Source organism: Anomaloglossus baeobatrachus, chromosome 12 (assembly GCF_048569485.1).
Source record: "Anomaloglossus baeobatrachus isolate aAnoBae1 chromosome 12, aAnoBae1.hap1, whole genome shotgun sequence".
Classification (NCBI taxonomy): Eukaryota; Metazoa; Chordata; class Amphibia; order Anura; family Aromobatidae; genus Anomaloglossus; species Anomaloglossus baeobatrachus.
In genome coordinates this window covers 100,394,800-100,411,463 of record NC_134364.1, presented here as the reverse complement: position 1 = coordinate 100,411,463, position 16,664 = coordinate 100,394,800, and the positions used below count along the sequence as shown (strand labels likewise).

General features: G+C 46.6%; 1 protein-coding gene across 1 annotated transcript; it reads right to left on the bottom strand.

Moving 5' to 3' along the window:
• Nucleotides 1–971: 971 nt before the first annotated feature.
• LOC142257613 (SLAM family member 9-like) lies at nt 972–14,694 on the bottom strand. Its single transcript, XM_075329751.1, is given in 5 exon segments — nt 972–1,135; nt 1,746–1,857; nt 1,859–2,004; nt 6,814–7,137; nt 14,655–14,694. Coding segments are annotated over 5 exon segments (786 nt in total).
• Nucleotides 14,695–16,664: the final 1,970 nt, after the last annotated feature.

Genomic DNA, 16,664 nt, shown 5'->3' with positions numbered 1-16,664 from the left:
AAGGAAGGATGAATGGAAAAATGTATCCAGATATTCTTGATAAAAATCTGCTGCCATCTACCAGAATGATGAAGATGAAACGAGTGTGGACATTTCAGCAAGACGATGATCCCAAACACACAACCAAGAAAACTCTCAATTGGTTTCAGATCAAAAAAATAAAGCTGCTAGAATGGCCGAGCCGATCACCGGAGCTGAATCCAATAGAAAGTACATGGAAGGAACTAAAGCTCAGAGATCATAGAAGGAGCCAGGACGGACAGGCTGTAAATTGTGTTTGTGGGGAAGAATGGGCCAAAATCACACCTGAGCAATGCAGGCGACTAGTTAATCTATACAGGACGCATCGTGAAGCTTCATCACCATCAAAAGTTTTTGTTTAAAGTATTAATTAAATTTCAGTGAGCATGTTCAATACTTTTTCCCCGTGTTATTTTTCAATATTACAGATCACTAAATTTTTGGACATTTATGGTTTGGTTTCTTTGCCTGTGTGGGTTGGATGGGTTGTTACCAACATCTACTGAGACATTTATATTAAAAGCACCTTTAGAAATATATTTACTTAAAAAATTAGTGAAGTGTTCAATACTTATTTCACCCGCTTCTGTGTGATGTCTGGTGGTCAACTCTATTATTGGCAATAATTACTCAACAAGCAAGTGGTCACCACAAAAGATCTAAATGTTGGATGAAATTAATATAATACAGATGGGATTCGATCCAATTTCTCTATCATCAGCAAACCACCACTTATACATCTTTTTAGACACAAGGAAGATGGTCAATTGAAGACCCAATGGTGAAACCAGTGGAAGGTAGACAACCGCTGAAGATCTGGAATTAGCCTGATGAGTTTTGATAAAGTTCATAGCTATATAAAAATTGTGGCGTAAAGCCGACAATAAATTTCTTCCAATTTCTACAAACAAAATGTCACTCGAGAAGAAAATTCCTTCACAATTTCTTCCTTATTGTGCCACTTTGTGTTGACGTTGTCTTCGGTTTCCATGAGTAGGTTGTATGACTTCACTCTTTATATGATAAGTGATGATACAGCAGGACATGAGTAACACAATCCCGGATAATATCAGACATAATGGATTTCTTTTCACTCCAGAAGTTTTTGAAGTCTCTGAAATTAATAAGAAATGATGAATTAATTGATATCTAAACCAGAAGTCTGAGCCCGTATCTGAATTTTCATTGTTCCCGATTCATAAAGTGATCATTCACTTTAGATGGACGTTGGTCAAATCAGCTAATTTCAGCTACATTGACCAATCATCTGATGTATATGAAGGTATCCCTACCTGTCACAGCTTTTTTTTTTACAAAAAAGTATTTTGCTTGTTGGATTTTAGCTTATTCGGTCCTATGTCCTCACAGGAAATAAGATTTCCCTGGATGTGGCTTATTCCCCTCTCGCCTTGAAGAACGTATGCACTCTGAGCCTAGTGGAGTGAGCTTGAGTGTGGAGGAGAAGCCTTCGTCTGAGAGTTATCCAAAGTATATGGACATCTTAACGATTAGTAGATCATCAGTTCATGCTTGCTACTTGGGCGAAAAGAAGCTGTGGACACCCGTGGACAGGAGTCAACAGAAAAGTTGGGCTTAATCCAATTTTTTAAAAAAATTCATTATTAAATATCAAATTTAACCCAAATCAAATCATTGCCTTGAAGCTCTACAAAACCTGCCAATGGTAATCACAAATTAGTTAATAGTACCCTAAATAGCCTTACCTGTCTTACAGTACTTTCCGGGGATCACAATCTTGGAGATGTTACTGATAGGGTTACGTGCGGTGCAGATATAGGTGGCGTTCACATCACTAGGAGGTACATAGAGGTCACCATTGAGTCACATTGATATGATTGCCTTGTAGATGACTCCATGTTATAGTCACATCTCGTCTGTCTACGGTGCACAACAAACCAAGCGAGCAAGAGTCATTCCTAGTGAAGCTGGGGCTGATCTTCATGTCTCCAAGTGATAATTTTTCTATATAGAAAGACATTCACACATTATATTCTGCTCCTAATATACTCATAAAATATTAATCTTCCTATACGTAAATAGAAATCCCAAAAAGTGTATTATTTGGGTCTCATCAAGAATAGACAGGAGGACCAGAGTGATAAATATTCTTCATCCACATGCCAATTTGGAGAAAGATTGGGTTGAAATATAGACTGGTCGTCTGTGGTTATAGCTGAAGTATGAAGTGATCATTTATGATGACGAGTAATAATAGACCATACAAAATATAGAGTTGTCCTATAAATGGTCACATATCTTAAAGGAAGATTGTTCAGGGGATTTACCTTTCAGAATAACGAGGAACAAATTATTTTACTTTTATTAACTTCAGTAGAACAACTATTTTCTGAGTGATCTTTGACTTGGGATGCAGACCGTGTGATACCGTTTCAGGTCTACGAGAGTTGAGTTGCACCCAACGTGACTTCACATATCAAAGGAACTGCATTCACTTATTGCTGCACATTATCACTCCAGCTCGTCAGACTTCCCCGATAGTGGATCCAGCTCACGACTCTTCTCACCACAGCCGCATTGAAGCCTCAGTAAGCAGCTTTACTCAGTCTCTCTTTTTTTTTTTTATCCATGCAGACCACTGGTGTACCTTAAGGTGGTGGCACTTAGACCTACTTACTAAGTGTACGCTCACCAAAACCCTCATTACCATTAAGTTCAGTCACTCTATTATCACTCTCTGTGGGAAGACGACCTTTACCTGCTGTCTTGCCCAATGGCTAAAGTCCATTAAGTGCTCGACTTCCAAAGTTCAAGAAACTTTTCTTCTCAACATCCTCAGACATATATTACAGCAGCTAGATTCTGACCTGCTACTACCATCTCACTGGTTACAGGTTCCTCTGAGACTCCTTCTTATGAGACTCCCCACTCTATTGAAACCTAAACACCAAAAATAGAAGAATAGAATCCGTACCACATTTATATTCACAGTATATTATAAATATAAGGTCAATGATATATAACCAAAACGTGGGGATATTGGATCAATGGGACCATTCGGATTAAATACTGAACCAAAGAAGAAAAACCGAACAATATGGTCACTTCATATATCTTTATTGATGTAAAAATACACACAAATAAATAAAATAAATAAATATTAAAAGACACAAAGCTGTGAACTGGAAAAACGGCGTCAAAAACCTGCATATCATGTGATAACAATATTAATGAATCAAAGTTTCTCAGACAAGTACAATAGGACAGAGGGTAGTATATGGGAATTCAGAGGCTATGTGCGTAGTAAATAATAAATTATATGTATATATATATATGGAATAAAGTGTCAAGTGCAAAAGGTTTATAGCAGCAGTGATATCACAATGGAACTATCAGCAAAATGTATAGTTTATAATCAGAAACATTACAGCTGCTGACACATTATAAGCATATTATGCATGAATTCCACAAAATACTAAGCCAATGGCCTAAAAAAGCAGGTGAGATATAGGAGGAGGAGGGCGGCTCAGATATTAATGGCCAGAGGAGAAAAAGGTATACTCAAGTCTGTATAACATTAAGCAAGTGTCAGGATCGACACAATAAAGGTCAATAGAAATCTTAAGCACTGATATAAAGCACTAATATAATTACCAATGGCCACGGAGCACGACCACCTCCTGTTATGCGACGCCTGCCCCGACGCGCGCACGTTTCGTAGCGACTTCCTCAAGGGGGTGGAGTCCATTATTATTTACTACGCACTATTTATTTTATTTATTTGTGTGTATTTTTACATCAATAAAGATATATGAAGTGACCATATTGTTCAGTTTTTCTTCTTTGGTTCTCTATTGAAACCTAGAACACTCTTGTCTGGAGTAATAGGGGGACTTCTGCTTAATACATCATTTCTAGGTCGTAGGGGATGATGTCCTTCATTCTTTGACAGTAAGGAATATGGACTTAAACAGTGCCCCCTGGTTTATGTCCTTGGAGTAGCTGGTGGAGTAAGCTGGCATAGGAAAGTCAATGAGCTGGGTCAGAACAAGAAAGAGCTAAGTCAGGACAGAATTGGATGTCACCTGATGAATGCGAATATAAGTACCAAGAGGACAGAGTCAGAAATAGAATCGTAAGGCAGGGGAGAAGTTATAGCAGTCCAAAGTCAGCAATAAGAAACAACAGCAGTAACATACAGCAAGTTTTTTACTAAACAGCAGACCAGGGTCAATATACAGTATATTTATAATTGGCAGCTAGTAGCACACTACTAAGGGTTTTAATAGGGTATTGGCTCTCACATAATTTTTTTAGGAATTAGCTGAACCCTTCAAATTTGAACAATATTCAATTCACTTTGCGTGAATTGACTAATTTTACACATTGCAGAAGATTAGATGACCCCATAATGCCTTGCAGCTATCACATCACATATTACAGCACAGCCAAATAGAGGGAAATATTATAGCATGTATAAAAGCTGTGGCAGGGAATGCAGCAGCCATTTTGTGGCGAATCAGGAAAGTGAGAGAACAACAGAGTTAACAATTTAACTACAGAAATAGGGATTAAAGCCATAAAAAATGTAAGAACATGTACAGATAAGGTGTGACAGCACAGAAGTGCAGAAGAATAGTGTCATACACATCTTTAAAGATCAAGTGAAGACGTTGGAGAACTTTTGATAAACAAGAAGTTGATTTGCTGCAATTGTCTATGAAAATTTGAATTTAAAAAAACTCGTTCTTCTCTAATAGCTGGGGCATGTCTCAGACCACCACTTGTCTGGCAGGAGTGATGCCATCAACTATGATAGGGTGTGATGGGATCACTAGGAACAGGGGAGCCTAAACTGGCCCTCATGATAGGGGAACCCTAAATGATTCTGATCCCAAAGGTACATCTGAAGGTTACGTTGTTTGGGTCGCCATTCTTACTCTAGCTCCTGAACAAAGCTGATATAGTAGTGTGAAGCCCTGGCGCCGCCAGGCGGTCACAGAAGGTAATACATCTTACACAACACCTTCCTACACCGGGTACCATCAGCCATTAAACCCTAGCCACCCCCCTCAGGGTAGGAAGGACACACCAGTGGGCGGGACCAGGTGGATTGGGAGCGCCCACCTAGGGGTCTTGAGGATCCGGGGGAGGGAACCAGTCAGTGGAGAGTGAAGTTCGAGTTCAAGGAGGAGTAGGAGGTTGAGGGCTGCGCCTAGTGCAGGGTAGCCAGGGTAGAGGCCCTGGGCTACAGGCTAGGTGGTGAGCAGTGGACCGTGTCCAAAGGCGACGGGAGTACGGTCGCAGGAGATCCAGAGTGGACCGGGACAGGGTTGGAGCCCGCTGGTACCGACCGCGGAGATTCGGTCCGAAAACCGTGCACAGGCGGGGTTCCTGGACCCTAGTTAGAAGACGGTTGCAAGCCCCTTCTCTAAATAACCAGGGCGGGAGCAAGTTCCAGACGTTGTTCCAAAGTGTTAGCCCAGATAGAACATCCACTGAGATCCCAAGGGTCAGTTTTCACGGGCACGTCTCCCAACCAAACAAAACCAAGAGAGGACTTCCCCATTCCACACAAGGTTGTCCACAACAGAAGAGAAGTACACAGTGCCGGAGGAAGGGACATCGGTACACCAGCCGGGTGTGGGAACCGAATACACCCAGAAGCGGCAGCCGGCCACTGACCCCTTGGTTTACCAACATACCTGTGTGCAATCATTGACTCGTGAGTACACTAACACCCACCGGTCCGGCCCAGCACGCCACCTCCCGCAGTCATTGCCTCCCATGTTTTGGACACTGAGCCCCGGGACTACATCTCCCCTACCCGTGGAGGGGATCCCATCTTGCTTTATTAGTCCTGGGTGCCCCATAACCAGGTGCCACCATCATCCCTCACCACAACCCACGGGTTGCGTCACAGACAACTCCCCTGTAAATATCCCCTTTTCAATCGTGGGCGATGGACGGCTGTTCGAGCCCCAGATCCGGCTGACACTCGAGCCACAGCCACCGCCCGGATCTGAGAGCCTCAAGCGCCCCCCCGATTGTGATCTGTCTCCCGCCTGCGACAGTAGCACCCCTCCCTCCACCCAGGAGAGGGCTGGAACGGGGATGATTAATCCCAGACAAATAAACAATCGGGGGAAAAAACAAAACTCAAATTCACAGCAATCACTCACATAGGTATAGACAATACGTGATCAAGAGGAAACTAAAGGAAGGGAGGAAATAATCAGACAACAAGAGAATTTCCACAACATACTAAACAGCACACAATTTCACCAGCAACTGGACAACAAAGCACAAGGACCGGGATCGCATAAGCTATCATCGACATGGGAGACCAGGCTCCACCATCTTAAAAAGGGCGGAGGCGACTGTGATAAGTCTCCTGCTTCATGTGACTCAAGCAGTAATCCACAGGCTAGCAGAAATTAACTCCTTCAAGCCCAAAAAGCAGCATCGTGGGGAGTGTCTGATTCTGCTGTGTGAACAGCATCAGAAGTAGTCCTGACATTCGGCGAGTTCTGACCTAAGCACCGTTTGACAGCAAAACTATAGGGTGCGATTACAAATAGATGGAAAACACTGATGGCAGAAAGGAAAGAAAACCGGACTTTTGTTGGAAAAGGGGGCACTTACCAACATCATTGCTCTTAGAGGTAGAGCTAAATTTAATGAGATGGGGAGAATTGTGTTTCAAGCAAGAGATTAACGTTATGGTGGTGTAAAGGTGATGAAAGCACGAGGAAAGAAAAAGGTAAAAGTATTGGTTCAATGAAAGACAGATTAAAAGAAAGTACGACCTACCATATAGAGTAAGATTAAATAGTACACATATGCTCTCGTCTTCATTTGTTCGTATATCTATTTTATAGATTCTCTGATCTTGCGCTGATAAATTATTGATGTGTAAGGATCCATCAGCCTCACTTCTCACTCGTCCTCTATACTGAGACAACACATCATCATCCTCAATGGATCTTCCAGGTTTAGTTGTAACAATAAGATTTCCCTCTAGTAACAAAATCCAGTTGATGGTTCTGATCCCCGTCTGATGGACGCCCAAAACGACCTCTCCTCCCTCCGCACCAGATACGTTTTCCAAGGTACCCGATCTACTACAGATGACACCTGATATAAAGTAATTGTAGTGGATTAATATGAGGCAGGACAATTATATATTTGTAAACCAATATTCCCATGTTAGACATCGGGATTGATCACAGCATATTACATAAATGTCTGGTAAATGTGGGTCCCGTCTCTGGGCCTCTCACACATATTGAGACCAGGACTACATCTCCTACCAGTGAGGTTGGAGAAATGGTCGCGCATGCGCAGATCTCTCCAGTCACTGCTGTGTAAATGGAGAGAGATCCTGATCATCCACCTGGTGATGCAGCCACCGGAGAAAAACGGAGATGTGGTCTTTAATTCACATACAGTACAGACCAAAAGTTTGGACACACCTTCTCATTCAAACAGTTTTCTTTATTTTCATGACTCTAAAAATTGTAGATTCACATTGAAGACATCAAAACTATGAATGAAAACATGTGGAATGAAATACTTAAAAAAGTGTGAAACAACTGAAAATATGTCTTATATTCTAAGTTCTTCAAAGTAGCCACAGCTTTGATTACTACTTTGCACACTCTTGACATTCTCTTAATGAGCTTCAAGAGGTAGTCACCGCAAATGGTCTCCCAACAGTCTTGAAGGAGTTCCCAGAGATGCTTAGCACTTGTTGGCCCTTTTGCCTTCACTCTGGGGTCCAGCTCACCCCCAAACAATCTCGATTGGGTTCAGATCTGGTGACTGTGGAGGCCAGGTCATCTGGCGTAGCACCCCGTCACTCTCCTTCTTAGTCAAATAGCCCTTACACAGCCTGGAGGTGTGTTTGGGGTCATTGTCCTGTTGAAAAATAAATGATAAACGCAAACTGGATGGAATAGCACGCCGCTGCAAGATGCTGTGGTAGCCATGCTGGTTCTGTATGCCTTCAATTTTTAATAAATCCCCAACAGTGTCACCAGCAAAGCACCCCCACACCGTCACACCTCCTCCTCCATGCTTCATGGTGGGATCCAGCCATGTAGAGTCCATCCGTTCACCTTTTCTACACAGACACAGTGGTTGGATCCAAAGATCTCAACTCATTAGACCAAAGCACAGATTTCCACTGGTCTAATGTCCATTACTTGTGTTCTTTATCCCAAACAAGTCTCTTCTGCTTGTTGCCTGTCCTTAGCAGTGGTTTCCTAGCAGCTATTTTACCATGAAGGCCTGCTGCACAAAGTCTCCTCTTAACAGTTGTTCTAGAGATGGAAGGTGTGTCCAAACTTTTGGTCTGTACTGTATTTGTGCAAAAAACAAACACAAAATTTAATATATATATATATATATATATATATATATATATATATATATATAAAATCACCAATGGAAGAGACTATAGGCTAAACAGAAATTATTAAATACTTTATTGATGCAAATATATAAAATAGTGTGAATACATGAGGCACTATACAGTCATCTCTATTAGCTGCTGCTTTTGGTCCTTTATCATACAGTGAGGCTAAGGATCGAGACACTTGAGCACGATTACATATATGTCCTCCAGTGCCGATATGTATATCATATATCAGGCGTAAAATGTAGAATATATAAAACTGAAAGAGAAAGTATCAATAAGAACCGGTTTGAAACCACAGTGGGATAGAGTAATGGTATAACAAGAAAAAACGTATGCCTAAAGTGTATAAATATTTATTGCAATACAGGGCTGTATACCTATACGGGGAAGAGCTAGGGACCCAACGCTCCTGAAGCGCGTTTCGCAAGGAATGCTTCACCCAGGGTTGCAAAAACACAGCAGTGTAAGCATGCCACATAATGTAATCTTTTTTACTTAACTTTCTATAGATACATGTACAGGAAAACGTGTCTGATTATTCAGCAATATAGAAAGTTTCAGGAACCAGGAGAAAAATAGGTGATAAACAGTTGAGCGAATTTTAAGCAGATTCTTTCAAATCTTACGACAGATTAAATTCAGTCCAAATAAAACTGGTCCAAACTAAAAGTACCTTCAAGAAATATTCCTTATGCACTGAGGTCTCTTGAGACCCCTAAGTATAAATTAAGGGAAGTGTTAATAAAAATAAATACAATTCTTCACCTGTCTTTGCTGACTCCACAGTTCCCAGTTCCAATGCAAGGATATTTGGTTCTTCTCCAGCTAAGATCAGTGATTGGCCTCTGGTGGGTCAAATTGCAGGAGATGTGATTCTTCAATGTTAATTCATGAGTTGACAGTAAATGAGAACTCCAGTGCTTACGCTAAATGGCCACTTGATTAGAGAAGTGACCCGGAGTACAGCCTAAATCAAATCATCACTTTCCTTATGATTCCTTATTTTGTGATTTGAGCAACTCAAAACAAAAGTTACAACAGTGCTAGACTATTCTGAGCCAGTATTTCTAAACCTGCCAACCTTGTGAGGTTTACTGGTTTAGGCAGTAATGGTGTAACCAAGTAAAACATCCAACAAAAAGGGATCCAGTGGATGTAAACCACTCATCTACGAAAGCGTCATAGGAGAAAGTTGAGAATCGTTTGGACCCACAGACGTTGAAGTCCAGTGCAACATGAGTGTGAACCAACATGTCCATATATTGAACTTATTGTCCATTACGGTAGCGTGGATGGGCTACTATCACAGCAGATGGCTAGTTTGAATGCCAATGATTTCTAATGGGAGGAAAAAGGCACCTCCAGTGGACAGAAGAGTCCAAAAATTGATTTTTTTTTTTGAGTGGTGGAAAACATCGCGTCCAGATTTCAGACAGGAGGTCAAATTGGATGGCTCAAAAAGCATGACCGGTGCAAACAATTCAGGCTGTTGGGGATGTATTCTTGGCACACCCTGGTGTCACCGACACATGAGAATCAATGTAGACTTTACCATATCATTGTGGTCAACCAAGTCTATCCCTTTATGGCAGCTTTTTACTCTTCATAAGGATCATGTATTTGTGACGCCCTGGCAAAACCAGGTAGTCACAAATAGCCCCCCGCATAACACCTTCCCTCACTAGGAAACACACAGCCAACCAGAAACCCCAGTCACCCCCCCTTAGGGACAGACAGACACACCAGTGGGCGTGACCAGGCGGTTGGGACACTCCCACCCAGGGGTCCAGACAGCCCAGGGCGGGAAAACAAGCAGAAAGTGTTTAGAGTTCAGTTTGAAGAGGAGTGTGGGCTGGAGCTAGGGGTAGCTCCAGCAGTCAAGTCCAAGTTGAGCGGTGCCAGGGTAGGAGGCCTGGTGCCTTGGCTAAGAGGCAGACTGTGGTCTCCATCAACAGGAGACGGGAAGACGGCTCGGTGGAACCGAGGTGGACCGGGCCAGGGTTGTAGCCTGCCGGTACCGACACGGGGAACCGACCCGGAAACCGTAGTACAAAGGGGGGTACTCGGACCCTGAAGCCAGGAACCAGAAACAAGTGGAACTGGTTAATTAACCAATTGAGGTCAGGACTAGAGGTTCTTTCCCACCCAAAGTCCCGCATAGAAGACAACAGCTCACCAATTAGGGATAAGAGGTCACTGCCAGGGCCCATAGATCCCACGGGCCAGCGTCTGTGGGCACGGCTCCTTAGGCCACATCCAGCCGGGAGCGGACTCCTGAGTTTTACACTAGGAAAGTCCAACTTACACAACGGTGCAGGAAAAGGATAGAGACCACCAGCCGGGTAGGGGATCCCGAGCGCAACCGGCCGTGGCACCGGCCACCACTACCTTGGTTTACCAGAGACTCGTGTGTTTTCCTAACAGTGAGTACACCAGCATCCCCTGTGGTCGCCATCTCCCCTGCACCAGAGCCACCGGGTTCCGGGGCCACCATCCCTGCCCACGGAGAGGTTAACAACTTGTTTCATAACATCTCCCCTGGGTGTCCCACCTCACCACACACCGTGGGTGACGTCACAAACCTATTACTAGCCTAGCTCGTACATCTATGTCCCCCATTTTATTCGGCATGTCCACGAGACCCCTGGGTCCGGAGACCCTCGAGCCACCACCCCTGAAGGCCCGGATCCGAGCAGCGCCGGCTGCTGACACGGGGGTGGCACACCCTGAAACTTGGCATCACAAACAGGATACTTACCCATCCACTTACCTTGTGGAAGTGCGCCTTGTATTGGACGGTCAGCGGTGATCTGTTGCCAAATTTTCAGAAGTCGCCATTTTGGCACGAAAAACTACAGCCCAGCGTCTTCTTCCCCGCGAAAGCCAAAGCCGAAGCCCCGCCCCCTGGGAACGCGGCCGGAAAGCGAGGCCGGAAGTAGCAAAACGAAACTAGCAGGCCTGAAAGAGGAGTGCCAGAAAAAGACCAAGGGGGAGCAGCGGGAAGATGTCTGCTCCCAGACCTGATGCCGGCCCCGCGCCAGCCGCTGGAGCGGCGGCGCCCCGAGGCGGAGCGGGGATCCCCGCGGAAGAGTGTGACGCAGATCGCTTACCGATGGGGACTGCTGCCTGGCTGGAGCGGGAGAGCTGGCGAGATTCTGTGTCCGTGTGCGGTCACAATCCCTGCAACAGGTGCTAGAGTGGAAGGCAGAGGTTCGGAGAATGGTGGTCGTGGTTTGGGCCCATGAGAGCCGAGCTGCCCGCACAGTTTACTCAAGAAGTAAGAAGGCACCAAATCCTGGGATCACCCCTGGCACTGAAAGCTAATGTTTAATAAAGAAGAAAGAAGTGCCAAAAAAATTGAGGGATCACCATATATATAATTAATCAAAAATGTATTATATATCAGAGAACATCAAAACACATTTGTGTCACACAACACCAAAAGGTATCACAACAACCATAGACAAATTTTAAAAACATACAAAAAAGAGACCATGTGATTCCCTATATAAAATGGACCAAGATTCTAACCAAGCTAGCTGGTGTAATAAACAGATCAGAAGTTAGTTAAATTTTCAAAGCACATGATGTTGCAACATAGCAGAAAATGTGCTATAGCGCTTCACAAGTAATTATAATACATATTAAACCCAACAACAGCTTATAATGCAGTCATGATAGACCCTAATATTAAGACAAAGCAGCCCTGTGCAAAAAAATGATGAAAACCCCAATATCTCAACTAGCATGACCCCAGGTTGGAACCTGAGCACCACAATTCCCAAAGCCGAGCTGCCCGCACAGTGTCGCGACGAGAGAAATGTACCCAGACCGTTTCGTCCTCGCTGACCTGCGCGGAGCTGGAGCTTGTTTCCTATGTGATGGGAGAGTGCCGGCCGGCACTGCTCCCGGGAGCAGCGGCATCACCTGCTATATCACCTCCGTTCCCGATAGAAGTTCAGAGCTCCGGGATGCATTGTAGCTGGTCCCAGAATGCTGGCCCCCGGGCGCCCAGTGAGCCATACGGGCCCATGCAGCAGTGGTAGCGGTTCCCGGCTACCCACAGTTCAGTTCCCCGTTGGGACAGTATGTCTTTAAAGTTTCCCGTTTTATAAGTTAAACCAAGGACAATGGCCGAGAACTTGCAGGCCAACCCATAAACTTTTGGGCCTTGTAAATAGCCCCCAGACCGACCGTTTCATCAAACCGCAGTCTCTGGAGAGGCTGATTGGAGGATGGGCCTCTGGTAGAGTCGGCCGAGGCCCTGTCACCAGCAAAACCGGTGACTACCTCCGGGTCAGGGGTCCCCTGGACGTGGGGCCCTTGAAAAGGGCTGTCGGGTAAGGAACTTTTTACCCGGCCCGTTTAGGCAACACCGGGACCTACCCTGGACTTGGGCAAGGGGTGCTAACCTGTGTTTTAGTGGTCGCACCAGGGCTAGGTTGTTTTGGGTGGGTGAAGTGGAAAGGACCTGGTCCGTCCCGTCCCGGTTATGTATGTGCAACGTTTAAGAAACATGCCTCCAGTAAGGGAAGAAAAAAGAAAATATTCTTGAAATGTAAATATGTTATTATATTTGTAAAATGTTTTACCCGTTCTTATCTCTTTGCAGTACAAAAAAATAAACCGGTGGTGGTCGGACAGTCCGCGGACGGTCTGTGTTTAATCACAGGGGAGTGTGATGCCCTGGCAAAACCAGATAGTCACAAATAATCCCCCACATAACACCTTCCCTCACTAGTAAAACACACAGCCAACCAGGAAACTCTAGTCACCCCCCTTAGGGACAGACAGACACACCAGTGGGCGTGACCAGGTGGTTGGGACACGCCCACCCAGGGGTCCAGACAGCCCAGGGCAGGAAAACAAGCAGAAAGTGTTTAGAGTTCAGTTTGAAGAGGAGTGTGGGCTGGAGCTAGGAGTAGCTTCAGCAGTCAAGTCCAAGTTGAGCGGTGCCAGGGTAGGAGCCCTGGTGCCTTGGCTAGGACGCAGACGGTGGTCTCCGTCAACAGGAGACGGGAAGACTGCTCGGTGGAACCGAGGTGGACCGTTCCAGGGTTGTAGCCCGCCGGTACCGACACGGGGAACCGACCCAGAAACCGTAGCACAAAGTGGGGTACTCGGACCCTGAGGCCAGGAACCAGAAACAAGTGGAACAAGTTAATTAATCGATTGAGGCCAGGACTAGAGGTCCTGTCCCACCCAAAGTCCCTCATAGAAAACAACAGCCCACTGATTAGGGATAAGAGGTCACCGCCAGGGCCCATAGATCCCACGGGCCAGCATCTGTGGGCACGGCTCCTTAGGCCACATCCAGCCGGGAGCGGACTCCTGAGTTTTATACTTGGAAAGTCCAACTTACACAATGGTGCAGGAAAAGGATAGAGACCACCAGCCGGGTGGGGGATCCCGAACGCAACCGGCCGCGGCACCGGCCACCGGCCACCACCCACCACCACCTTGGTTTACCAGAGACTCGTGTGTTTTCCTAACAGTGAGTACACCAGCATCCCCTGCGGTCGCCATCTCCCCTGCACCAGAGCCACCGGGTCCCGGGCCCACCATCCCTGCCCACAGAGGGGTTAACAAGTTGCTGCACAACATCTCCCCCGGGTGCCCCATAACAGTAGCGGTGGTGTTCAACCTCACCACACACCGTGGGTGGCATCACGAACCTATTACGGCCTAGCCCATACATCTACGTCCCCCATTTTGTTCGGCTTGTCCGCGAGACCCCCGGGTCCAGAGACCCTCGAGCCACCACCCCTGAAGGCCCGGATCTGAGCAGCGGCGGCTGCTGGCATGGGGGCGGCACATATTCATGGACTGGTAGCAGAAACATGACAGTGAGATTTCCTTATGTCCCTGGTCTTAATAGTCCTAAATAATAATCATATAGAGGTGGAAAGAGCTGATCTTTGCAGGTCAGTACCTCCATCTAATTTTTTCCAGCTGCCCATGGACTAATATAACTAGAAATGTCAACACTTAGTGGGATCTATGCTGTGGGTATGAAGGCCAAAGGAGGTTCAATAGGCTACCAAAAACTCTGCTCCTCTACCCAGTTTAGAAATCTGTTGAATTGAAGTGATAACCTTTGGGGGAAAGTTACTGACCTCCATGTTGGTTGTCAAGTAATTTTTTTCCAAAATACACCTGACCGATGCAAATAACTTTCATGCAATAGATATCTGATTCTATATAATAATAGCAATAAATGTAGAAGACTTACATGGCTGAACTAGAAAGAGGAGCAGAAACCAAAGCAGCATCTTTGTTACTTGTGTCTTATGAGAAATGATCATTTCTGAAGCCGGACAGCGTGACCACATTACAGACAGCAGGAAGTTACTAGAGCGCACACAGCATAAAATACACTGGACCTAAAAATACACAAAAGCTGAAAGAATCTGGTTAATGATGAAGATAACCGGGGAGTGTACACCAGGAGAAACAGGCGTATTGTCACAATTCCTCTGTACAGAGCTTGTTGCACACTAGGAGATGCTCTGCTGTGTTTTCCAGGCTGGAAGGTTGATTGACAGTGCAGGCTTCCATGCTGGGTCTCAGACTTGCTGATTCCTCAGATCTTCCATCTTCTGGGTAATTGCTCTACTTCTTTACTGAGTATGCTCTCCCAGAACCTTGCCAGTCATATAGTTTGGTGCTGTTAGTTTTGCTGTTGGCCTGAATTCCTGCATGTGTTCTTGTGACGCCCTGGGCAAGCCAGGGGTCACAGGTCACAACACCACACGCACCCCACATTCCCTGCAGGTACACCTAGCTAACCCAAAATCCTTGTTGCCTTCCTCCAGGGGCTGATGTCCACACTAAGGGGGTGGGCCAGGTGGTTGGCTCCGCCCACCGAGGAGTTCACAGCCCTGGAGGTGGGAAGAACCAGGCAGATAGAGTTTGGAGGAAGAAGTGGAAGGAGTAAACAGTCAAGTTAGGGAAGTAAAAGGAGAGAAGCTGAAGTGACAGAAAAGTGAGAGTAGTAAAGCCTGAAGTTGGTCCGGGTGTGTGCCCCGGACTGGGACAGCAAGGTCAGCAGACGGCGGTGATAGTCTGCATGGGGACTGCTCGGAGGTTGCTGGAAGGACCGCGGACGGGTGGTGACCCGGCGGTACCGGAGCAGTATACGAAGAACAGTCAGCACCAGGACAGTGGCCTTTCGGATCCCGGCAAGGCAAGGAGTCGCCATAATTTGCCAAATCCGTCAGTGAAGGGGACGTCTGTCTCCTAACAACCAAGTCCCGATTGAAGGCAACCGCCCGACCGTGAAGGGGAGACACCGCCACCGCCAGGGCACCAGTTTCCCAGGGCCAGCGCCTGCGGGCAAAGTAGGGCTCCTTCGGCCCAGCTTGAAGCCGAGGAGTGGGTAACTGGTGGGGACCCATCGCTTCCAAAGAGACTTTCATAGGTGCAGGGAAGAGACCGTCACCGCTAACTGCAGGGAACATCAGCACCGTGAACCGTCTGAGGGACCCGTCCAACCAGCCGTTTGTTTACCGAGAACTGTGTCGTGTTTACTGGCTGAGTGAGTACCTCCGTGCCGTGCGGCACAGCGCTGCCCCTGCGCCCCTGCACCTCCACAGGCCCCAGACCCGCCTGTCCACCATTCCAATCCCATCCCCGGGCCCCGGGAGCACCACAACCCCTACCCACGGAGGGGCACATCAACAACTGGCTGCTTCATACCATCACTCCCGGGCTCCCCATACAGAGCAGCGGTGGTGTTAACAAATCACCACAACCGTGGGTGGCGTCACGGACAATAAACCATCCCAAAACACCAATTCCCCTTTTCACTCACGGGCGAGGAGCGCCGCTCGAGTCCCCGGGATCCGGCCCATCGCTCGAGCCACCGAGCAGCGGCAGGCCGCAGCAGCCGCAGTGCCAGCCGGACCCGAGCAGCAGCAGTGGGGGAGCGCGGCGTCCCCTCCTCCGCCCGCGACAACTTGGAGTCACGAACAGGATCTTACCGCTCTGCCGTTGGGTAGAGGTGCGCCTTGTGACCGCCGGAGGTATCCGGCTGAAAAATTTCAGAAGTCGCCATCTTTGGTGCGAAAAGTTCCCGCTCGAGCGTCTTCTTGAGTAGCAGAGGCGCGAAGGCCAAAACCCCGCCCCAATAGAGGAGGGGCCGAAAAGAGGCTAAGGGGGACGCGAATGGAGAAATGGCGGCGTCCTCGAATTGGAGCACGGAAGTACCCGCTACCGGGGCATCCAAGCTCTGGGGAAAAAG